The 25,811-nt window shown below is 40.5% G+C and overlaps 1 protein-coding gene across 1 annotated transcript; it reads left to right on the top strand.

The window, feature by feature from the left end:
- Positions 1 to 1,786: 1,786 nt before the first annotated feature.
- LOC139934794 (uncharacterized) lies at positions 1,787 to 25,792 on the top strand. The gene is made up of 5 exons (XM_071929198.1): positions 1,787 to 2,065; positions 11,365 to 11,452; positions 20,492 to 20,623; positions 21,578 to 21,667; positions 24,145 to 25,792. The coding sequence occupies exons 1-5, from the start codon at positions 1,787 to 1,789 to the stop codon at positions 24,372 to 24,374; spliced, it is 819 nt and encodes a 272-aa protein (XP_071785299.1). The 3' UTR covers positions 24,375 to 25,792.
- Positions 25,793 to 25,811: the final 19 nt, after the last annotated feature.

Raw genomic sequence — 25,811 nt, 5'->3', positions numbered from 1 at the left:
AAATTATCATCAATTATATACCTCATGTATATATATGATCCTCCAATCTAATTGGTTAAACATGGAGTTATGGATTTAGCTATATTCCCCCTTTTTCTATCAAGATGACGTCATAGTGACTTTGCGGGCATAGTCAATTGACTATGCCCGCTCTGAAAATAACGCAACTATGATTTGTATAATGTACGACTATAGCGTTGTGTCACGACGCGACCTTTCTTAGCAGATGACCTTTCACACCGTATAGTCAGAGTGTTGTTGATTAGAAGAGTCTTTATTCGGTATATAATAGAAATATTGACTGCTTAATAATCGGGGAACAGTTAAAATTATAGGCCGTCGGTGATGTCAAAACCATGGCTCAGCTTCTCTTCGGGCATAGTCATGGTTCTGACATCACCTTGTGCCTATAATTTTAACAGTGCCCTCATAGCAGTCAACATTTCCATACCATATAATTACGGTTGCGACAGTCAAACGTCACAGCAGATGACAAAACAAAGGTTGACGCGTATTCTAAATGAACTACATGTTATAGTTTAAATTTCTGTTCACTGCAATGTATTCAAACGTGTATTAACTATTACTATTGTGGAATTGTACATGACTTAAGTTAACTGATTTACTAATCAAACTGAGGAAATAAAAATTCGGATTGAAGTAGATCTCTAAGCTCCTGTATGGACCTTGTTTTGAATGTATACTTGATGACTATTAAACTTCTGCAAGATGATCTGGAAAGCTAATCGTTATAACTCTACACGAGAGTCGTTTGTTGAATGAAATCGGGGTGGGGTTACACAACCTAGCTCCCAGGGGCCTGACTCATCTCTGGGTTAGCTTGACTCGGAGACGGTTTAAACAAGATGAGATAGTTCAGATTTTGTGTCAGTTTGAGACATTTCTGGGTCATTTTGACACTTGGGGCCCGCAAAGCAGTGTGTCTCTGCTATACAGGTATTGTTATTTGCAGATTTAAATAAGTTTTACTTGCTGATTTCATAGCGATATTGTGGAAATTTAACGGGTTCGTATATGCTGCTACTACACTAGCGATACAAGATCTCCCATGAGGGAGGAAATCTACATTTGCTTGAAAAAAAATCATGTCCCGTTCTTTTAATAAGTAACAACGACAAATAAATAAAACCCTTAACATTCCTAGCAGGTGTTATGTGCATGCCCTATGATAATTATACGTATTGCTTGAACATTTCGAGAAAAAGGTGTCTAATTTATTGATTCGTTCTTTACACGGATCCGTGATCTCATTCATCATTTATTATTGTATGATTGTGTTTGTGTATCTGCTTGAATGAATGTGCCAACACGTTACCATGGCAATACATGGTTATTTAATGCCTCAGATGTTCTTAACTCAAGGCCCTTATACGGTTATTTTTCTTTCATTATTATCTCGCAACTTCGATGACCGATTGAGCTCAAATTTTGACAGGTTTGTTATTTTATGCATATATGTTGCGATAAACCAACTGTGAAGGCTAGTCTTTGGCACGTACCAATAGTGTTCACCGCCTTTAATATTGATGTAATGCAGCATTCACCATTGAAGAAACCCGTGTTGATTGCAGACCAGATGATTGGATGTAGCCTGTACGCTCGGTAGTACTGTTCAGAGTCAGCTTGTTGATCCGATTGCAGGCACAACTTAAACTACTGTATACACACATTGGCCAAACTTACTACTACTGATTGTGTTTCAAATCTTTACAGCAATTTCTGTTTTAAAAAGGCACAAGTCATGTCTGTATATCTTAGTCTTTACATGGTGTTGCAAATACCTTTGGTTTACGGGATACTCACGCCATGGTGTGGTGTGATTGACTATGCTTTGGTTGGCCGGAACTACACCACCAAAAATGCTACCAAGAATCAAAAGCTGTGTTACCAGGCCTGTCTGAAGGATTCACCGAGATGTAGATCTGCAAATTACCGGCCTAAAGATCAAGAATGTGACTTGAACTGTGCCTCACACTTTGATGTTTGTGCGGGTGGGAGATTGGTCGAGCAGCCTGGGTCTCTCTACATCTTTACGGCATCTGAGGTAAATACAAATTTTCTTTCGATTTTGTATGAGTAAACAATACCGTGAATCCTTTCTGTGTGTAGGAAGTGGCCATATATAGGCAAAAATTTCCCTGAAAGGGGAAACACAAAATAAAAATCAAAGATTGATTAAAGACACTGGACAACACTATTGGTATCTCACCATATGCATAAAATAACAAACCTTGAAAATTTGAGCTCATTGGTCGTCGAAGTTGTGAGATAACAATGAAAGAAAAACCCTAAATCTGAGGTCTCGAAATCAAATTCGTGAAAAAATCTCCTTTTTTCTCTCAAAAACTACGTTACTTCAAAGGGAGCCGTTTCTCACAATGTTTTATACTATCAACAGCTCTTAAAGGCAGTGGACACTATTGGTAACTTGGTAACGAGTAATGGGGAGAGGTTGATAGTATAGGTTTTCTCGGCCAATTTCGGAAAAATGAGCAGCCAATTTAATCACCAAGCTATTCTATTTCGCGCAAAATCGACTGCTACTCAAAAGGGTAGTTCGATTTCGTTTTATGATTAGTCAAATGTAATGTTGCGTCATTCGATTTAACAAAATAATCTTTCCATTTAACAATTCATCAAAGCAGCATTTAAATTCGCAGTCGCTTCTTGAGGCGTGTGTGTCTCGAAAAAAAGAATGACGATACACTAAATTGAACATAGTGCTAAAATAATTTCACTCGACTCTAAACGAATTAGAACGGCCGAATTCTGAATTTGAAACGCAGAAACAACTGGAGAGGCAAAACAGATTTAATTCGAACGCATGGAAATGAAATTGGCTGCTCATTTGCCGAATTTGACCGAGAAAACATAAATAAAACATTGTGAGAAACGGCTCCCTCTGAAGTAACGTAGTTTTCGAGGAAGAAGTAATTTTCCACGAATTTGATTTCGAGACCTCAAGTTTAGAATTTGAGGTATCGAAATCAAGCATCTGAAAGCACACAACTTCGTGTGACAGTGGTGATTTTTATTTCTTTCATAGTTATCTCGCAACTCCGACGACCAATCGAGCTCAAATTTTCACAGGTTTATTATTTTATGCATATGTTGAGATACACCAAGTGAGAAGACTGGTCTTTGACAATTACCAATAGTGTCTACTGTCTTTAATTACTAACCAAGTAAGGTTTTACGCTAGAAACTATTTTGAGTAATTACCAATAGTGTCCACTGCCTTTAAAAGAAATATTGCGCATGGAAGTGATGCAAAATATTGTGGATATTTTTTGCATGATTTTCGGTCATTGTTTTTATATTCAGGAGCTGTTTTGATTGTGTGCCTGTTAAAGGCACGTGACATGTTCGGTAATTGTCAAATAGCAGTATTTCCACTTGGTGTATCCCAACACATGCATGTTATAAAAACTGAACATTGGGGGTCGAGTTGTCCTCATAGTTCCAAAGAAAATAATGAAAGAAAAACACCCTAGCTGCACAACTCTATTCGCTTCCAGATGCATATCAGAAGGGCTTCAGCCGAAACCTTTTATTATTTGAGTGAGAAGTTACTTCTTTCTCCAAAAACTATCTTACTTCAGAAGGCGCCGTTTTATACTATCAACGGCTCAACATTGTTTGTACAGGTCAGTTTTTATAATAACAATTATTTTGAGTAATTACACATAGTGTCCAGTGCCATTAAGTTCTCTTGTTGCATATAAGTCGTAGTCCTGAACTGAGAACTTTTATACCAGTGGTGACCACTTTTTCAATTATTAGATGCTCTGTGGTGCAATCTTAGGCCAATAAGAGACATAACTCATAATAATTGAGGTAAAAGAACATGAAGCCTTTAAATGCAGTGGACACTATTGGTAATTACTCAAAATAATTAGTAGCATAAAACCTTACTTGGTAACGAGTAATGGGGAGAGGTTGATAGTATAAAGCATGGTGAAAAACGGCTCCCTCTGAAGTAATGTAGTTTTCGAGAAAAAGTAATTTTCCACGAATTTGATTTCGAGACCTCAGATTTGGAATTTGAGGTCTCGAAATCAACCATCTGAACGTACACTTCGTTTGACAAGGGTGTTTTTTCTTTCATTCATATCTATCAACTTCGATGACCGATTGAGCTCAAATTTTCACAGGATTGTTATATTATTTATGTTCATATATTTTGTTCATATGTTGAGATGCACCAACTGAGAAGACTAGTCTCTGACAATAATACCAATAGTTTGCCTTTTGGATTTGGGGATTAATCCGTTACAAGGCATAATCCAGTATTAAGTCAAGAAAATAATATTAAAGAAATTTTGCAACACAGTAGTCTTTCAAAAGGCATTTATTTATAACACCGGGGTCATTTTACCACACAACAATAACTACCGAACATGTTAGCACTATAGGGCCTATACTCAGTACTTTCCCGAGTCATGTGAAAAAAATATCACAGGCATATTACTCGGGTAGGATTCGAACTAACGACCCTTGCAATTAAATAATTACCGACTTGGTTTCAAAACTATATATATAACCGGAACCCGTAACAAGGAATTGTTATTATATTGTTACAGTTGGGAATACAGGCAAATCATGCGGGTCGTGGACAAAAGTAAACTCATTTATACTCGGAACCAAGCTGCCCTGATGAGCATGATTTTATAACAACAGAGTATAAATTAACTAAAACCTCCATGTTCAACACAAAGGACAGAAAATTGGAACCAACAGTGGCTGTTTTCACGACCTGCATGACATAAAATTGCGCTAATAGTTATTCAATAACTCTATATTTCAGGTTCAGAAGCGATAATCCCCGTAGGAGCAATAAGTGTGTCTCGTTAACGGCTATACCACGGTTGTGTGGATGATTAAAAAAAATATATAAAAGGATGAACGCAATTAGTTTTAAGGGTTTCGATAGATCACATTTAATTTTCCTTTCAAAGTTTGCTTGTCAAATATTTGTGGCGATGATATCATTTAACCTTAATTTATTTTTCTTTCATCACGATAATAACGTTAACAATTAATGACACTAGTAATTAATCAGTCCTAGCATTTGACGCTTTCGGTGTCTTTGAATTTTGTCATCTACGTTGTATCAACAATTCCATGTAGACATTGGGTCGACTGGCAGGCCGACCATGCGCACACACAAAATGGGCATAGCATATTTTGATAATGCTGGCAGCCGATGGGCACAGCTTAGTGTAGATTTTAATTTTTTTGCACCCCCCTTCCCCCTCCCTGTTTCACCTATGAAATCTTGCCTTTTGGGGATAGGACACTGGATAGAATACGACCACAAGTTGGCACGGATTTCTTTTTTTTCTCTTTTTTTTTTTTTTTTTTTTTTTTTTGGGGGGGGGGCGAATACCTCATATTCATAAAGCATTTTAATCTTTGGAAAACAATGGGTCAATGTCTGTGAAAGATTTGTATTTTTGTTTACAATTAAACAAATATCTTTCTTTTGTAGCACGTAAATAAAGATTGTTCGAAAAATGGAATTTCCCAAAGACAATATCGCATGATTCAAGGGAAGAATGAATGAAATATTTAAAACAACTATTCATAGCAGCAACGTTTTTTAAAATTTTAACCGCGAACACAGGTACACATTAGTCCACAAGAGGTTCTTAAAGGAACGTTACAAAATGGTAAGAAACAAAAAAATCGTGAAGATCACAGATTTACATAAAAACTTACACGGTCTAATGATGATGATAGTATACAAATATTGAGTGATTGTTATTATTATTATTTATTCGGCCATTTCATCAATAACAACAGTACATGTACATTTAAGTGCAAATAAGATTATAGTAAAAGGAAAACAAAATTAAGAAATATGTTGAACAGAACTACATAAAGGCTTACATGCTAAATAATGGCAACTAAAGCACTGGTCCTAAATGAAGAAGACTGACATAAAAGGTTTGGATACAACAAGAAACATGTGAAGAATAGATGAGAGAGTATGGTATCCCTAGTTCCCTGCTCTTCCATCTCACACCCTGTCTTCCCGTCCTCTCCCCAAGATTGGGGAGAGGACGGGAAGACCCTAAAGTCTGTCAATCCAAACTTGAGATGGGAACATATACAGAATAATAGACTATACATGTAAATAAAAAACAATATATATATATGGTTTATTATTTGATATATATATATATAGCTATATAATAAAATACATAAAATAGAATAATTTAAAAAACCTGTACTTTAAAGAGACAAAATAAAGCATTAGAACAAGCAATATGACCCGAAACGAATGTAAAACACATGAGATTAAACAGAAGGGCAAGAACAAATGTGAATTTAGCACGGTATTTATTTGTTTATTAAAGAAACACGTTGCCTTGGATCGGTCGGGTTGGTCTTATACGCTAGGAGTCCACAGGGCCAGCGCCAGTTGGTTCCAGTTCGCGCCAAAGATTATGTGATTGGCGCGTAGTGGCTCGCTGTGGCGCCGAATTAATGTCCGCTCGGCATGTGTCGCCAAGTGGAATAAACTGGGTGCCATTTATTATGACATGCGCCAAATGCCACCCAGCTTGCTCCAAAATGTTGCGCCAGTTTGCGCCAGTTTGCGCCAGTTTGCGCCATTACACGGCCTTTTGATTCAAGAATTCATCCTGTTGGCGCCATTCGCGCCAATAGACGGCTACTTGCGCCACTTGGTGATTTGGAGTTTGTGCCAAAGGTCGCTAAATCGGTTTGAACTTGCCGCCGCTTGGCGCTACTTGCCGACTATAATACCGGCCAACGGCTACCTGGTTCAGACCCTCCTCAGCTGCATCTTCGTTGAAAATTGTGTAAAATCTTGTAGAAGTTGTGAAGGAAAAACTGCGTGTGGCCGTTGTCGAGTCGAATTTTGAAAGTTGTGTGAGAAAGTCCTGCGATGCCGCCCTGCTTTTATAGGCGACAAGTAGCGCCGAATGGCGGGCAACCAGGTGGCATTAGGCGCGAAGTAGTCACCAATCGGGTGCCATTTGGTGCGCTTTGGCGGGCTATCCGCCTCTGTTGGAATTATTTGGCGCGTAGTGGCGCAAACAAGGTGCCACTTGGCGCCAAGTGGCGCCATGTAGCGCAAAATCTCATTGGCGCAACATTCCAGTGGATTCCAATAGGCGGATTGTTTGCGCCAAAGGGCGATATGTTCGCGCCATTTGGTGCCACTTGGCGGACACTTGGCGCTGATTGCTCGATGCAAGTGGCGCGACGAAAATTTCAAACATTTTGAAATTTTCTTGCCGCCACATTCAAATTTGGTGCCGTTACGGGCCACCACGAGCCAGTTGGGGGCAGTTTAAGCCACTACAAGCCACTAGGCACCTTATTGGCGACACTAGGCGCAGTGATCGTATTGGCGGTAAATGTTTGTTGTGGTTTTGCGGTTACAGAGAGTGCAGGATGTGACAAAGTTCTGTTAAATACGTGGTGGTCTGAACGCAGACCAATACTAATAGCTCCGTAAACACAAAGTCAGATCATGGAGGAAGAAATTTCTACCTCCATGGTCAGATGCACTACAGAGAAATTTACAACAGCAAACAATGGCCAGCGAAAAAGGTTGCTTAGACCATTTCTTCTCCTTTGAAGCAAGCGGTGCAATTGAGAGGTAGGCCTATTTTAAATATCCGTTTCATAACTAAAATGTGATAATTAAACACCCACAATTTCGATCCTGTATTTTTTTTTTTGATGGCTTACACTTGTTACAATAAGGCCGAGTAAAAAAAAGAAATATGTTTAGTGTCTGGGTTTCTCAAAAAAAAGGAAGGAGGAGGGGTTTTTTATTTTTTATTTCAAGATGGCCGCCATGAATGTCAAATATCAACTGTTTTTTCTGCTGCTGAAATACACAAAACATTAATGAAACAGTTTGGTCAAGGCATTCAGACAAGACATTCAGATTTTTTTTTTGCTGAGATCATTTAAAATAACCCTTTTTCAAAACAAAAACAAAAAAAATGTGCATAAAAAAAAAATTAAGAAAAAAAAGAGGTGTCCTGTTAAAAGGAAGCGGGCGGGGACGCTAAACATTTCTATTTTTCTATTTTTACTTGGCCTAATATTATTATGTTTTGGGTATTTACACACCCACAAAGCCAATTTGAGAATGCCGTGTACAACTCTAAGTTGGTACTTGGTGACCACAGTTGGTAATTTAATCCTTTTATACAGTCAAAAAGTTTTATCTTATACAAAATGACAAGTTCTCTAAGATGTTGTTGTTTTCGCAATCTTTTGTTACCTGCTGACTATGTAGACTGTTTTAGAACTGCATTGGTGTGTATCAACTATATATCAGTTAACACATTTAATAATAATCTTGCACTTCTTTGGCCCCCCCAAATTTAATCTTTGCCCCCACTTGCCCCACCAAATGAAAATGTCTAGTTACGCCACTGCGCCTAGTGTCGCCAATAAGGTGCCTAGTGGCTTGTAGTGGCTCAAACTGCCCCCAACTGGCTCGTGGTGGCCCGTAACGGCACCAAATTTAAATGTGGCGGCAAGAAAATTTCAAAATGTTTGAAATTTTCGTCGCGCCACTTGCATCGAGCAATCAGCGCCAAGTGTCCGCCAAGTGGCACCAAATGGCGCGAACATATCGCCCTTTGGCGCAAACAATCCGCCTATTGGAATCCACTGGAATGTTGCGCCAATGAGATTTTGCGCTACATGGCGCCACTTGGCGCCAAGTGGCACCTTGTTTGCGCCACTACGCGCCAAATAATTCCAACAGAGGCGGATAGCCCGCCAAAGCGCACCAAATGGCACCCGATTGGTGACTACTTCGCGCCTAATGCCACCTGGTTGCCCGCCATTCGGCGCTACTTGTCGCCTATAAAAGCAGGGCGGCATCGCAGGACTTTCTCACACAACTTTCAAAATTCGACTCGACAACGGCCACACGCAGTTTTTCCTTCACAACTTCTACAAGATTTTACACAATTTTCAACGAAGATGCAGCTGAGGAGGGTCTGAACCAGGTAGCCGTTGGCCGGTATTATAGTCGGCAAGTAGCGCCAAGCGGCGGCAAGTTCAAACCGATTTAGCGACCTTTGGCACAAACTCCAAATCACCAAGTGGCGCAAGTAGCCGTCTATTGGCGCGAATGGCGCCAACAGGATGAATTCTTGAATCAAAAGGCCGTGTAATGGCGCAAACTGGCGCAAACTGGCGCAAACTGGCGCAACATTTTGGAGCAAGCTGGGTGGCATTTGGCGCATGTCATAATAAATGGCACCCAGTTTATTCCACTTGGCGACACATGCCGAGCGGACATTAATTCGGCGCCACAGCGAGCCACTACGCGCCAATCACATAATCTTTGGCGCGAACTGGGACCAACTGGCGCTGGCCCTGTGGACTCCTAGCGTATAAGACCAACCCGACCGATCCAAGGCAACGTGTTTCTTTAATAAACAAATAAATACCTGAATGAATAAAGCAAAAACAAATTGAAAAAGAACAATAAATAAAATGAATTGTAAAAAATAAGACATATTATTACACTGTAACAAGCGAGATACATGTACAACGAATTTTAAATAAACTCAAATTGGCATAAAAAGGCAAAGTTACATGTCATAAAGATAAGCAGAAAAAATGTTGGAAAAACACTTGAATGATTCAAGTAAGATAGAGTTCTTTATATGTGTGGGTAAACTACTCCAGACACGAGGAAATATGTGGCAGGGTGTGTTTTTAGAAAAAGTGTCCTTGCAAAATGATGATGAAAAGTAAGAGTGTCCAGATGACGAGTGTTTACTACTGTGGGTGCGTTCGTTTAGCTTCCCTGGGTCGACCCCGGTGTGTGGCGGGTTTTTTTTCCCAGGACGAACGTGGGTAATTATCTGCACACGTTTAATTATCTGAGAAAAAACACGCCACACACCGGGGTCGACCCAGGGAAGCTAAACGAACGCACCCTGTATTGGTTTTAATTGACTGGCAGTCAATTAAGACTGTTCCATTTCACGAGGCGAAGCCGAGTGAAATAGAACAGTCCAAATTTTACCGAGCGATAATATTCCTTCCACCCCACGAATTAAAGCCACTCAATATATGTTTTATATAACTGGCCTATAGATCCTTGTCATTTGATGTATTTTAAAAGTATACCATTAGTTTGTTTGACAACCAATAGCAATCGGGTCACAACCTTTTGCACAGGTGCTCCTTTGTTTTGACAGCGGCGCGGCGGCGCTGTACTGCTCAAAAACATTGGGAACAAGGATGATCCTAACTGTTGAATGGGAAATGCGAATAGGTCTTTTTGATCGCCGGTGCGGATGGGAGTAATGGTGAATTTCACGTGAATTAAGTTCCACCAATCAAATGACAAGGATCTGTATGTCAGTTATATAATAGAAAACATCCCTTGAAATATTTCTGTATGAAAATTCATATTTCTAATAAATAAATAAATATTATAATTTCGCGTTTGGAGTTAATTATCGCTCAGTGCGCGTTATATTCATTTTTGTTTTTGCATCGATGCAATGCAAAATTTGTAATCGGTTTTTCACTATTATGTCGTGACCCAGATGGCCGATCGATCTCGAACTTCAACAGGTTTGTCAGTTTATGTGTATTATAGTGGATTACATAAAGTGTGGATTACATAAAGTGTTTACACTGCCAGCAACGTTTTTGCCTCTAGCTGCCTCTAGCTACCAGTACCGGGTAATCTCGGTAGTCTAGTTGGTAAGGGTCGTGGGTTCGAATTCCACCCGAGTAATATGCCTGTAATATTTTTTTCACAGGACTCGGGAAAGTACTGAGTATACAGTGCTATAATACACATCGTTGTATGGGTAAAAACAAAATTAATATTCTTTATCCCCGATGCAAATTTAACATCTATTGCAATTCTGTAATAAGGGAATTAAAGGGTACCGACGAGTTTTTTTAACGGCCGTTTAAAACCGGCAGGGTCGTTGCCGTGTGACGATCCTGCAAGGTTTTAAACGAACGTTTAAGAACGGGTCACTACTCTTTTATTCCGATTCATAATGCCCTTTTGTTAAAAAACGTTTAAAAATGCAATTATGAGGGCGTGGGGTTGGTTCGTTCCCGCTACCGTCACCTGAAAGTACTCACAATATAGGTGACCAGTTCATTTTAAGCATCATCATTGTAAACGAAACACGACCGGGATTCGAACCCACATTCCGGTGACTTACAACCGCCAGAACTTGAGTCCGATGATTTTATCCGCTAGGCAACGGCACCTACAAAAAAGGCACTCCCCTCCCCCCAGAGGAAAGTATCTTGCTGGGAACAGTAGTACGTAGTGATGTGTTTTTCACCCTACAGACGATGGGATGCGACATTCATCCTGAAACAACGGATACCAATGTTTGGGATGTCCTGGATAACGAACCTTCTTGTAGAAAAGAACACGGTAAGATCTTATTCACAACAAGTCGATCTCGTTTATTAGCCGATTGTGTCATGTCGAACTCACTGCTCGTGATTTGTTCCTGCTCATAGCGTATTGATTCCCCCCAGAAAGATGAGGTCATTTAGCATGTAAATGGCACGCTTTACCTTCTTTCTCGCATGGGCTCAACCAACCAAGCGTGTCAAGAATACCATCTAATTGTAGATTGCATTTATAACAGTATTTACTATGTCTCAATGCCAGCTCCACGCGTTAAAACCCTGGAACAAGTCACCACAGTGACAGCTGTCCCCGATATGATGACTGCTATATTCCGACACCCCTATGTTCCGACACCCCTATGTTCCGACACCCCTATGTTCCGACACCCCTATGTTCCGACACCCCTATATTCCGACACCCTCATATTCCAACGACCCAAACACCCCTATGTTCCGACACCCCTATGTTCCGACAACCTGCACCAATATTTTAATTGAAGGCTCATGAAATGTTATCAACACGGTCACGCATATAACAATATCAAAGTACCGAGAATTTTATTGCCCGCTAACTCGGGAAGCCATACTCACGTTTATAACCACAAACAAATGAAATGCATGCGTGATTCGATTATCTTAATTTGATTCTACCACTTTTTAAAACAGTAAAAATTCATCTTATGAATGTTCAAACCTAATCCCGGCTGTGCGGCACCATAATGTAGCCCGAGCCCTAAATGTAGCCCGGACCTAAATGTAGCCCCAAACATGTACCTATGAGTAGCCCGGACCTAAATGTAGCCCCAAACATGTACCTAAATGTAGCCCGGACCTAAATGTAGCCCCAAACATGTACCTTAATGTAGCCCGGAACGACATGAATATTTAATAAGCCGATCTTTAGACAATCTTTGCAGCACCTTATCTCAAGAAGTATAAGGCCGATTTTTAGACTGTTTGTAGTTACAGACTCCTTGGTGGATGGAGGTTAATTTTTAAAAATAGTGACCTCAAGTTGACCCCTATTTCCGGGTCAACCGGAAGTGGCACCATATCTCAAGAACTATACAACATTCAGCTTAATATTTTCCTGTTCCATGTCCTGTTCCATGAAAAAACGTGACCTCAAGTTGACCTCTACTTCCGGGTCAACCGGAAGTGGGACCATATCTCAAGAACTATACAACATATTTTCAAACTCTTTTCAATTATAAACTCCTTAGGCATAAAACATTAACATGTGAAAAACCGTGACCTCACGTTGACCTCTACTTCCGGGTTCTCAAGATATATACAACAGATTTTCAATTTTTTTTCATTTGTATACTTTTTGGGCATTAAAATTAAACTTTAAAAGGCGTGACCCCAGGTTTACCTCTATTTACGGTTAAACCGGAAGTGGGACCGACACAACCGATCTTCAAACTGTTTTCAGTTATAGACTCCTTGTGCATCAAAAATTTGTTTGAAATAACTTTGACCCCATGTTAATCAAAAAGTACACAGCCAATGATCAAACCTTTTTTCAGTTATATACTCTAAGCAATAAATATTAACTTTGAAAAACGGTGACCCCAGGTTGACCTTTACTTCAGGGTCAACCGGAAGTGGGACCATATATCAATATATACACAACCAATTTTTAAGCTATTTCAGTTATAGACTCCTTGGGTATTGCATATAAGTCTTTGGTAGCTATGAGGCCATATTGACCTTTACTTACGGGCAACCGGAAGTGTGACCATACAAATATATCAAGAGCTACACAACTGTTTTGAAAAACCTTTTTCCAGTTATTGACTTCTTGGGCAATGAAGCACATAATCCCAGCAAAACAACACGGAACAGCTTCGTGTTTGTTCACAAACACTTAATGTCTAGTTAATATTGCGCTTGCGGCACATTGCGGCACATTGCGGCACAAATCTTGAGGATCCAAAATTTATCTCGACAAGTGTCGTAAATGGGTTTGAGGTGCGACTAGTCGAGTAGTAAATTTTACTAGTCACCCAGGTCTGTCATGATGGGAACTTGCTTCATGAAAATTCTTGTGCGAAAGGGCTCAATGTCATGCTCTGCTCTGGAAGCAAATATTCAGTGCCTTTAGCAGAAGTGGTGAATTATGCGCTTAAGTCAAGCGAAATGTGTGCTTCCAAGCTCGCACATTTTATTCCGCGCTTGCACTTAAAGCGGAGAATGGTGATCGTAAGCGCAGAGTTTGGTGGTTATCAAAACCATGACATGTTGCTCTGTAAGTAGGTTTGGTAAGGCCTACATTTCAAACATGTAAAAGTATTTAACCCTGTAGTCCCTGCACCGCCCGAGTTTGCTGAAAACTAATATTTCAAGATTCTTGCAGTTAATTACTGGAATCGTAGTTCAAATTTTAAAAGATAGCCACAGCTTAAATTTTATGCACAATTAGAACCTTGATATTTGTAAGTTCGCATGAGAACAGTAAATGTCTCTCGTTAAACGGCTACGGTAATTTTTATGGCGAATATTTGTTTGTTACTATAAAACGGACACAATAGCTTTTCAAGGCTTTTATCTGACTCAACTATTATACTGATTAAATGCGGAGGCGTGAGTTTTCGACAATATTATCATGAATAATGAATAAATACAGTTTCCTTTGTGTTTACTAATGAGCGTTTTGTTGGGGTAAGAGCTAAATAATTTCATCATCATTAGCTTCATTAGCTTAATAATGACTATCGAGGATTCTTTTGACGTTCCTTTTTTTCTACAAACACAAGCTAGCAAGGTTTCCTCCTACCACATACAGTATATCGATAGGCGGCTGGGCGGTCCAGTGGCTAAATGGTTAAAAAAAAATGACTCTGCTTCACTGCGTAGGTAAATAATTGACACTTTAAAAGCGCGGATATTATGCGCTTACATAAAGCATATTATTTTCACAGCTTAGCAGGGATATTTTTGCTTGTTTGCGGGGAAACTCATCGTATGTAATATTTGATTCGAAGCTTGCACATATTTTTCAGTGCTTGCACAATAAGCTGAACATGGTGGTTGTGTGGGTAGAGTTTGGTTGAAGCATATAGGCATTAAAACTGGGCCCCGTTCTATAGGGGGGCCTATAATAAAATACTAATAATAGTATAATACCATTTACATTGCGCCTTTTCATAAGGTTTCAAAGCGCTCAGAGAATGACAGGGAAAAATAATCAAAAAAAGGAAATGCAAACAAAAACCAAGATGAAAACCACGACAAGGCAAAGCCTGCGGCATTTAGCCAAGAAAGTCCCGCTAAAAACCGGTCTCTCTTTGACCAGAACCACAGGCCAATCATGGCGAAATTTACTGATTGAAAAAGAATATGAGGGGAAGTTATTTCTTGACATTTTATGCCAGTTTAGTCTCTGCGACGTACACATACTAATACAGAGACAGATACAGACACTATGGTGCAGAAATCGTGCAATTGAAATGTCTCATAAGAGTAGGAAAGAAGTATCCTACAAAATGATGTGTTTTTAAACACGTATAACAATATCAAGTGGAAACTTAGGACGGAAGCTTATTCCTATCGTATTTTTATTTTATTTTTGTTAATAATTAACCACGTGATCCTCATTTGCACATTAAATTAGGAAATCTTTGCAGCATCACAGCATCATTTCTCAAGGACTACACGGCCGATTTTTTAAACTGTTTGTAGTTTGGACTCCTTGGATGTTAAAGATAAATTTTGAAAAACCGTGACCTCAAGTTGACTTCTACTCCCTGGTCAACCTGAAGTGGAACCATAACTCAAGACACTATATACAACATTTTTCAATTTTTTTTTCAGTTAAAGACTCATTGGTAATTTTAGCACATAATCCAGCAAAAGACCACGGAACAGCTTTGTTCACAAACACCGAATGAACCTTGTTACGTTCTCGTTTTGGACGTAGACGCCTTTTTTTCATATAAATGTTTTTCTTAAACACAAACCTACTGCTAGATATTCGTCGTATAGGAAGTATGTGGAAGATTTGCTTCAACCGTTTCTTGGGCACAAGCCCATTGGGTTGTTTTTATTGTTCAACACCGCTACTATAAACACCCCCACCCTCAATGTCTCCCCGACCTATATGTTCCAACTACCCTTTCCCCAGAAACCCCTTCCTTTTACCGCCCCCTCCCTTTGTACCTCCCTGTCAGAGTCGATTGTCGATAAGTTGTCTTTAATTGTTGTATTGTTACTTTTCTCGATCTGACATAGTGTAAATTCCCCAAACCTGCGGTTTGTAAATATTTCGCGCAGTGCCGCATTTCGGTCACGTCATACGCGTCGACTGCGCCGGAAACGCCCTGTTAAGCTATGTTATGTAGGCATACTTTGCGTGCCACCCTTAGTTAACTATGGTCATGGTAATTAAGAACCCCCCCTTCCTTTTTTGGCAAATGCCTTTGTATTTTTGCATTGAAACAGTTGGATAAAGGAAAGTTAATGTGGAGGGTGAGAATGTGTTGTGAGAGTTAAAAAGCAATGTGAGCTTGAGGAGAGAGGACGTGTGGAATGTGAATGTTAGGGTTGCCAACCAAACCAGCAGGCGAGTGGATACAGCCACCGTATCTGTATTGGGCCGGTCAGCCAAAGTTATGGTTGAGAGCCACCTTCGTGTACGTCAGAGTTGACCAATCTCTACAGCAACGGCAGTGTGACGCCAAAGACTCCTCTCCAATTAATTACCGTAAGTTGAGTAGTTTTAACGAAAGTTGAGAACTAAAATGGATTTGATAAAATTGTATTATTTACTTGGAAATGTCGGAACGGATACGAAGTTTGACAATGTTACGATGATGAACTGGTTTGTTAATATCATTCAAGTGCTTGATGATTTAGTCAATTAATTTGTTGTGCTAACAGTTTCAGTGATAGGGAGAATTTCCCTCAAAAACTTTTAGACGTGATGAAAAACATCAACGAAAGTGTTTGAAGTGGTTAACGAAATTATGTAATGTATTTATCTGATGTGCTTTTGGTTTGGAAAACCCAGTATTAGACAGTTTGGTTAATTTCGTTATAGATGACCATTTAACCCCTGGAATCAGCTACCCCTCTCACCGTACCCGAAGTCTGGATCGCAAGGACGACCACGGCAGGGACACAAGAGTGTGGCGCTATAATTGGGATTCACCCGCAAGACGGAGGTCCGCCGCCGGTGAAGGTTTTTAACGACGCAACGATTATTTTGAACATTGTTAATTTATGAAAGCTTAAGTTGTTCCAGTTAGTGAAACTTAAGGCTTGGGGCCAGATTGGCAGAACCCGATTCGTAGATTATTTATTTGTTTTACGTTGCCTATAAGTTGAGAAGTGACGCACAAAGAGAGACGATATACATTGATTTATTTATTGTAACTGTTGTGCGATAATTATACCTTTATGTGAGAAGGAGCACAATATAACCATTCTGTAAAGCATATATTATTTATAAGTTTATTTGATGTTGTGAGCTAATACAACCAAGAGTTACTGGCGATCCGAAAGTCCGGAAGCCATCATTTCAGTTTATACCTTGATTATGTTGTAAATATTGTAAATACCCCTAAGATTTATTTAATAAGAATATTAGAAGTTTAATTCGTGTCGAGTGAACGTTATTTTGTGTCCGTCTTTCAGTTACACGATTTCTATATTGTCGAGTCTGACACTCCCTTGTCTTCATAGAGTTTCATAAAAACATCATAAATTAATTCTGCTGTAATCATTGACTCAGTGTTTGAACACAGAGACATCTGTCTCCCACCCCAAAACACTCAATTAGCAGTCGGGAAACTTTTACTACCAGAGACCATACCGATAACATGTGTTGTTATCTATCCTATCCACCCCCCCCGCACAAAAACCCATTCCGTAAGGACTACCCACATATCGCCCCATACGTTCTTTAAAACTTTAATTTACATGATTCTCCATTAACAAGGGAAATACTTTCAGTGCGTTCCGGTATTACTTTATTTTTGTTTGTGCGTGTCCTCCTTTACCATGCTTATTATTCTACAAAACCATCAAAATGTTGTTTTTTGGTCACATATACAGTCTCGTCTTTATAGTCTGATTGCACAAGGGCTACGCGTTATTCTCTTTTCCCATACACACACTATGTTGTTGAATGGTCTGTCAGTTGTCGTGCACCACCAATGATCGATCTCACCCACACTCCCTTTCTTCCGTGGAGATATATAAAAACATCAAAGATAGTAAGTGCAGTTTTAACCACCGTATTGACAGCTCCAAAAGCAACGTCCAAGCAACCAAGGGATGGTTTACTACCAGGGACCACACCAAAAACATGCGTTTTCCTCATCAACCTCTGCATTCTCTACCCATTTTCGTTTCCTACCCGCACTATCATACAAACGGCGCCTGCCCATCTATAGTAAAACTCTGTATAAAGATGCACTTATCTAATAAAATTTTTAAAAAATCACACTTGTCTCATCTGATGGTCGGATACACAGCTACATGTATGATTCGCTTCTCCCCTTACACACTATGATTGCTACAATGAATGAAAGGGCGAGTTGTTTGACTCGTTTCAAATAAAAAACATGCATAATAAACTGGACTCAATAGACCGATTGCGCTCCGTGCGTCACGTGACCTGTTGTGGGTGTTATTATATGTAAACAAACATGGGATAAAACGTGCGGTAAAAAGACATGATTAATGTTGCAATTTGTTGTTCAATAAAGACTCAATTCTCGAAAACACTGAAGAATATTCCGGGATTGTAACATGAGACCTTACCGGTGGCTGAACAATGCCAGTAATGGGTAAACACAGTTACACCAAATAGGAGCTGCAAATCCCTTGTTTTTCACCCTCAAACTATTTGATTGGAAGGGGTAGCTGTCAACTATGAGTCGGATCAACTTCGTAATCTCCCTTCAGCCCGACTTGACGCTGTGCACAGTGCAAACGGCGCGTGAGCATTTTGTAGTAGATTACTGGAAATATCAAACAGCAAATGTGATTTAAATCAACATCACAACATTCAAATTAACAAAAAGGGCTTCGTTTAAGTTAAGGGTTATTTAGCGAAAATACAGCCAATTAATGTCCATCGGTACGAGTCTTCCCATGTCTTTACTGTGTAACTGTGTTTTTCAGTACTCACTTAGGTCACGTGATCACATGAAAACATTTGTAATGCAATCGGTCTATTAAAGTGTTTAAATAATAACTTTTCGAAGTGCAGATAAAAGCAACAGCTGTTTACAGGGTGGGTTTATGTGGGGTCTCGTATAAGAAGAAGAATAATAAAAGTAATAAAAGTAATAAAAAAGAATTAAAAAAGGACAAAAGAAAATGACAAAAAGAAAAGGATTTTAAGGCTATACCTAACTCGCAGGTCTTAACATTTGAATATAAAGACAAATGAGCAACGACAAAGAAATATTAACTCAGCGTTATTTCACAGTTGATAGTGCAGTTTGGGACTGAGCAAACTACCGCTGAATGCACTTGGCACCAGGAGTCATCTGCCTTACTACCTAAACCGAAACGAGTCCTGAGACCGCAGCATCCGGAATGTTTGTGGTGTTTGTGTGGGTGTATGTGTGTGTCTTGGAGGGGGGGGGGGGGGAGCGGTGTCGGACAATGTAAACAACGCAATGGACTTTGTCCCCAGTTCAAGTAAATCTTATACCATAGATTGAACATCCACAGACTGATATCTAGCAGTTATGGTGTTCCAAAGACGACACTTTGCGTCGCCGTCGCCGTCGCCGTCGCCGTCGCCGTCAATGTCGCCGTCGCAGTCGCAGTCGCCGACGCCGTCACGGTCGCAGCCCTCGTCCCCCTTACATCTTTAAATATTTTGACAGCTCTGTGCAGGATAGTGAAACAGCGCCCTCAGGAGTCCGGAGGCGACGGCGATGACAACTGCGACGGCAACGGCGACGGCGATGGCGAAGGCGACCGCGACGGCGACAGTGACGCGAAGTGTCTTTTTTGGAACACCATTAAGCAGTAGTGTCATGTCTGTGGCTAAGTTCATTTAGGTCCGGGCTACATTTAGGTACATGTTTGGGGCTACATTTAGGTCCGGGCTACATTTAGGTACATGTTTGGGGCTACATTTAGGTCCGGGCTACATTTAGGGCTCGGGCTACATTATGGTGCCGCATACCCGGCCGAAATTCACCGGGAAACCTGGCGTAATACAAGTTGTGTTTTTGTTATTGATCAACATAGTAATAATGTGCGAAAACGACCTGTAGGGGTGTCGGAATATAGGTTCAGTTGTCGGAATATAGGGGTGTCGGAATATAGTTGGTTTTTAATCTGCCACATCTGGAAAAAAACCACTGGACGTGCTGTTTCAGTTTATCCTGTACTTGGGCGTCTGCCAACACCTCAAAGTGGAATCACAGACTTTGGTGCCCAATTTAGCCTAGGGTTAGGAAAATACAGCTGGTTAGTCCATTAGTGCCTGTATTTGAGAATGCTGTCCCTATACAGTTTTTTAATGGTATTTTTATTTAAAAAAAGTCACAAATTAAATAAACACCATCGACATCTCCTCAGGATTCTTATAGCATTCATAGAAAGTTGGAAAAAGCATAAACAAAATTAATTTTTCATTTATATCTGAACTCAATTATTATAATATATGCGAAAACCCCCATAGGGACTGCAATCACCCAGCCACGAGTCCACGTTCACAAACTATAGGGGCGCCCTCCAGGGTGTAGCCTATACAATCCGTCTTCCGTCTTTGTTCAGACCACCAATGAAAGTAGGTAAAACACGCTACTTGATGCTAGTGGCCTCATCTTTCCTTGGAAAAATACGCTTTAGAATTTGTTTACCGTCTCCTCGTCCCTAGCCCTCCCACCGTCTTACGGAAGCTTGCTATTTTCCCAGATGGAGGACCGACTCGAATTACCGCTGATCTAAATGAAACAGTGATATTTATATTGTATTGTATTGTATTATATTGTATCCGGCAGACAGGATTCCCTGGGACACCGGCACTTTCCTTTTACTTAGGTTGTTGGGAAACATACCAATGTTTATATTCTTTTGTCTTTAGCGGAACTGGATATCGTTGGAAAACCGACGGAACAAAGTAGCGATTACGATGGGAAATATACATCAGATAAAGCTGTAGACGGTAGTCATCAGGATAACCTGATTAAAAAAAATTTAAGCTGCTCTCACACAGGTATTCAACATTTCCCATCCTATGATAAACGTAATTATAGTGCTGTTGCTTTTATTGGGGAGTGTGTCCCCCTTGACGCTGCCCCCATACGACGAAATTGTGTAAAAAAATATGTCATCTGATAGCGCCCTCTTATAACTAAAATTTATTTAGCTGATACTATTATTAATGTATTGCTGACAGACATACGTTTGTGGTACACACATCCTATACGGACAAGGTTCGGGGTTCCGCAATGTTAAACCTATTGCCCCCCTTTGTTTCAAGAACTTCCTTGTGGGGTATTTTGTTCGGTAGTTGTCAGGACCCCCCCCAAAGGGCCATTCAGTAACACCCGCAATTGGACACCTCACTATTAATGGCACTATGTTTGGTGTATAATTTTACTGTACGCCCCCCCCTTGTAAACACGTTCAAATTATACATATAATGAACAACATGAAGGACAACTGCTGTGTGATTTTTAAACTATTTAAGATGAACAAAGACAAATTGACTGAAGTGAGACTCGCACCAACGACCTCCGGATTAATGATTAAATTGCCGTTTCAAACCTGCCACCTTTAACCAACCAGGGACCCTATACTGTACCCTTACATGTCCCCGGTTTGAATGAGTATACGTACCTGACGGGGATCACTTGACGCTCTTTCATTAAACACACCGGTAATTGAATCATTTCATTCATTCCTTTTAAAGGAATACCGGACACTTCGGCACCTCGCAAACTCGACACCTACAATCTTGGCACCCTGCAAACTCTTTTGAGGGGCGGACCGTTTTTGACAGGTGCCGAGTTTGTATTTTTGTAAGTGCCTAGTTTGTTGGTGCCGAGTTTACAAGGTGCCAAAGTGACCGATACCCCTTTACGACACTTGTAAGACGGTCAATTTTGATTAATGGTTGATTTCCCCCTTTTCCCCTGTTTATTTTAATTTTATTTCACTAAACAAGGTAAAGAAAACGCCCCCTGGTGGCGAGTTGATCTGGAAGATGCGTACACCATCTCAAAGGTCACCATCCTCAATCGCGGGGACTGCTGCAGTAAGTGAACTTCTATTTTCGACAGACACTGACTTGTTTTCCCGGGTCGTGTAAAATAACTTGATCATCTGGGCCCAATTTCATGAAGCTACTTAAGCACAAACATTAATTGCTTAGCATGTAATTTCTTCCTTGATAAAAACAGGATAAGTAACCAATTTCCACGTGATTGTCAGGATAAGGAAACAACAAACGAAAGAAGAAATATGCAACAAAGTTGGATGGAAATCATGTTGGTTGGAAATTTCATGCTAAGCAGCTTTATGATATTGTACCCTGCTCTTATAAGGATTGGATTAAAATTAATAGTACAAATCATGAAGATTCTGATCCTCCAGAATGTCAGGGTTCCTGGAGACTGTACATAAAAGCTTTGTATGACGTCTTCGTACAACAACTGCCTCCTATATGAAGTCTTTTAAAGGCAATGGACACTATAGGTAATTTCCTCAAAATAATTATTAGCATAAAACCTTACTTGGTAACGAGTAATGGGGAGAGGTTGATATTATAAAACATTGAGAGAAACGGCTCCCTCTGATATAAAGTAGTTTTCAAGAAAGAAGTAATTTTCCACGAATTTGATTTCGAGACCTCAAGTTAAGAATTTAAGGTCTCGAAATCAAGCGCCTAAACGAAAGCACACAACTTCGTGTGACAAGGGTATTTTTTTCTTTCATTATTATCTCGCAACTTCGACGACGACCAATTGAGCTCAAATTTTCACAAGTTTGTTATTTTGTGCATGTTGAGATACACCAAGTGGGATGACTAGTCTTTGACAATAACCAATAGTGTCCAGTGTCTTTAAGTTTTACCTAAACCTGGGCAGTCTGGAATCCTTACGTCGCTATCTGATTCGTTCAATTGCATACATTTCTCTCGAAACTATGGGCGCGTTCGATTAGCTTCCATGTGTCGAACCCTGACAGAAGCTAATCGAACGATCACTCACCCTCTCGTGGTGACGTCATGCACCTGGGGCCAGCCCCCAAGTGACCCACTCCACTAGCAGGGTACTGGGGGCTGACCCGGTGTGGCGGTTTCAACTTTCCGCTGTGTTCAGTTTTCCGAATGACCAAATACGGTAGCATTACGTGATGCGATGCCTGCGCACAGCAAGCGAAAGTAGTCCATTTTTAGTGCCGTATTGAGTCATCCGTTACCCTCCGGTAGCTGTCATGGCGGCGTCCACGAGTCGAGTACAACTAGCGGCAAACGCGTGGATCGTATGAGTTGTTTTTTATGCAAGCAGAGTGTGACCTGCCTAAAGTTGTACCCATGAATACATGTAAAGATGGGGCAAGAGATTATGTGACTACACAGAAAAGAATCGTAATAATAAACAATTTGGGGTCACTGCTGAGAGAACTACAGTACTCGCCAGGGTACTCGCGGCGGTATCTGACAGGTCAGCCGGAAAACTGAACACGCCGGAAAGCTAAAACCGTTCGAACAACGTGCTGATATGTCCGACTACGTCACCCGGAAAACTGAACACGGCGGAAGACTGAAACCGCCACACCGGGTGAAACCACAGACATAAAGAACCTATAGACGGGCAGTAGGGGCGTCAAACTGTAATTTTGTACTTTCTCAAACCGTGGGCGGAAGATTAACGCGCGACCCGCTGCTTTTAGTACACGTTTTGGTAACTTTGAGGCAGTGCCCGCACTTCTTAACTATATTTTACAAATTTTCATGAGATATTGACCCGATGCTGGATTGTAACCTTAACACAACACTTCATAAATATTCCATATGACTGTTTACAAATGTTGGGCGTTGAGGTTTAACTGTTAAAATGTCGACTTTTTTCCCAGGGAAATCCAGTCTAGAATCACTCTGTTTTACACACAAGTTCAAACTTCGGCCCGCCGTGCTGCGTACGCCCGCGTCGAATGCACACCAAACAATCGCGTATCGGTAGCACGTACGTCTATGCGATACGCGTCATCAACGCCCGCGAAAAACACGCACCGACGCGCACTTTGGCCGGAAAGTGCGTGACGAACATAATTTTCTTGGCAAAATCCTTCTACTTTCATCGTTTTGGAGAAAGTTAAGAAAATGTTGTTGATCCCAGGGGTGATCATAGAGTTATATATAAGAACTAGAGCGCGCACTGGCCTATATACGCGCCCCGGTATGCGAGCAGGCGGCCATTTTCTAAGTTGACAAAACAGCTATCTCACAGCGTGTGTTTGTGCGGCCATTTTGTAAGTCAAACAAACAGCATCGCGTGAGCGTTCAATAAAAAAACCTCAAACGTTTATTTCATATTCAACGCGCGTGCAGAATGACGCGCTTGTCATCTTGCGGTCCCGTGGCGTTTGTGTACGAAGCATCACTCGTGCGCCCTCTAGTTCTTATATATAACTCTATGGTATTATATGTCTGTGGGTGAAACCCTGGAATGATGTAAAAGCTAATCGAACGCACCATATAACAACCAAATTATGTAATACACCTTACAGACAATCGTTTGACGGGGGCTGCCGTCCGTGCTGGAATGTGCGGCGGTGAGGTGACCAACAACCGGCAGTGTGGCTCGTCTGTTACCAGCGAACAAGCCGCAGTACCAGGTGCAACCATCGAGTTCGTGTGTGATCCACCGCTGAGGGCGCGCTTTGTCAGCGTTGATCTTCAGTCCCGAGACGGAGAGTACCTACAGCTGTGTGAGGTGACGGTGGAGCAAGTCCTCTAAAGGCCGGTTTATAGTCGGTCGCGCGATGGTCGCCCGATGGAAATCTTGCGCGCAATCCTAAGACCAAGGCCTGAAAACTGTGTCTTTTTAAGACCGTCAAGATTTCCATCGCGCGACCATCGCGCGACCGACTATCAGAAAGTAACGCCACGCCCCTCCAGAACAATCCACTCTATATCGGATGGAGTATAACATATCTGATTTTTAAAATTTAGTCTCTAGAGTAGCTACTTTTAAGCAGCGTTGTTTCAAGTTAGTGTGCACCATTGTTAAAGGGAAGGTACACGTTTGGTAATTGTCACAGACCAGTCTTCTCACTTGCTGTATCCCATCATAACCATAAAATAACAAGCCTGTGAAAATGTGGGCTCAATTGTTCATCGAAGTTGCGAGGAAATTATGTAAGAAAAAACACCCTTGTTGGACGAATTTGTGTTAATAATTTGTTTTATTATTTTAGTGAGAAATTACCTCTTTCTCGAAAAATAAGTTACTTCAGAGGGAGTCATTTCCCATAATGTTTTATACTATAAACAGCTCCCCAATGCTTGTTACCAAGTCAGTTTTTAAGTTAAGATTTGTTTTGAGTAATTACCAAACATGTATCTTCCCTTTAACTGAAGTTTGACTATTTTTGTCTCGATCCCGGGCTGGTCGACCATTGGTTGACTACTGTGGTCGACCATTTGGAACCAGCCTCGAGCCCATCATGACTTATTCACTGTTCCCAACAGCATGCTCCATTCTAGCATGCGTAAACTGCAGCGGGGAACCAGCGACAGGCGGAAGGTTGACTATGACTTCCAAAATTAGTCATTCGAGTGAGTGCGTGCTGCGCATGTACGTTGCTGGTCAGTAGTCAATCACAGGTCGACTAGTTAATATGCCCACTCGAACTTGCTCCTTATTTAACAGACCCATTCGGTTGTTTTTAGTCTTATAATGGTTACTTTTGTTGCCTTCTTAACAAATAAAACAAAACACTTTTGCAATATAAAATAGACAGTGAAAGGCAAAATGTATGATGTAATTATAAAAGAAGTTTCAAAAATTACCATACAAAGTTGCAAAATTTCTTTAGTCAGTCTGACCCGGATATAAAACTTGGATTTGGCTCAAATTCTGCGTTTGTGTGACGTAAATTGCGGGCCACTGAACCCATAATAGAGTCAGACCTCATGTGACGCGTAAGTCCGGTTTGATCATTAAAACCCAGTTTTTATGGTGTATCATGACTTGGACGTAACTCTCATTATAGAGCAAGAAGGTAATATCAAATTGTTATCATCTAAAACCACGAATACCCTACTGAACATCTGTCTGTGTATTAAAGACAGGGGTCAACTATAGGCCCTATGCTAATATTAATTTGTCTTTGAAATGGAATTATAAAAGCGTTAAGTTCAAATAAAATAATAACTTACATATAGTAACTTT

The sequence above is a fragment of the Asterias amurensis genome, chromosome 3 (assembly GCF_032118995.1).
Source record: "Asterias amurensis chromosome 3, ASM3211899v1".
Lineage (NCBI taxonomy): Eukaryota > Metazoa > Echinodermata > Asteroidea > Forcipulatida > Asteriidae > Asterias > Asterias amurensis.
This window is presented reverse-complemented; position numbering and strand designations above follow the sequence as displayed.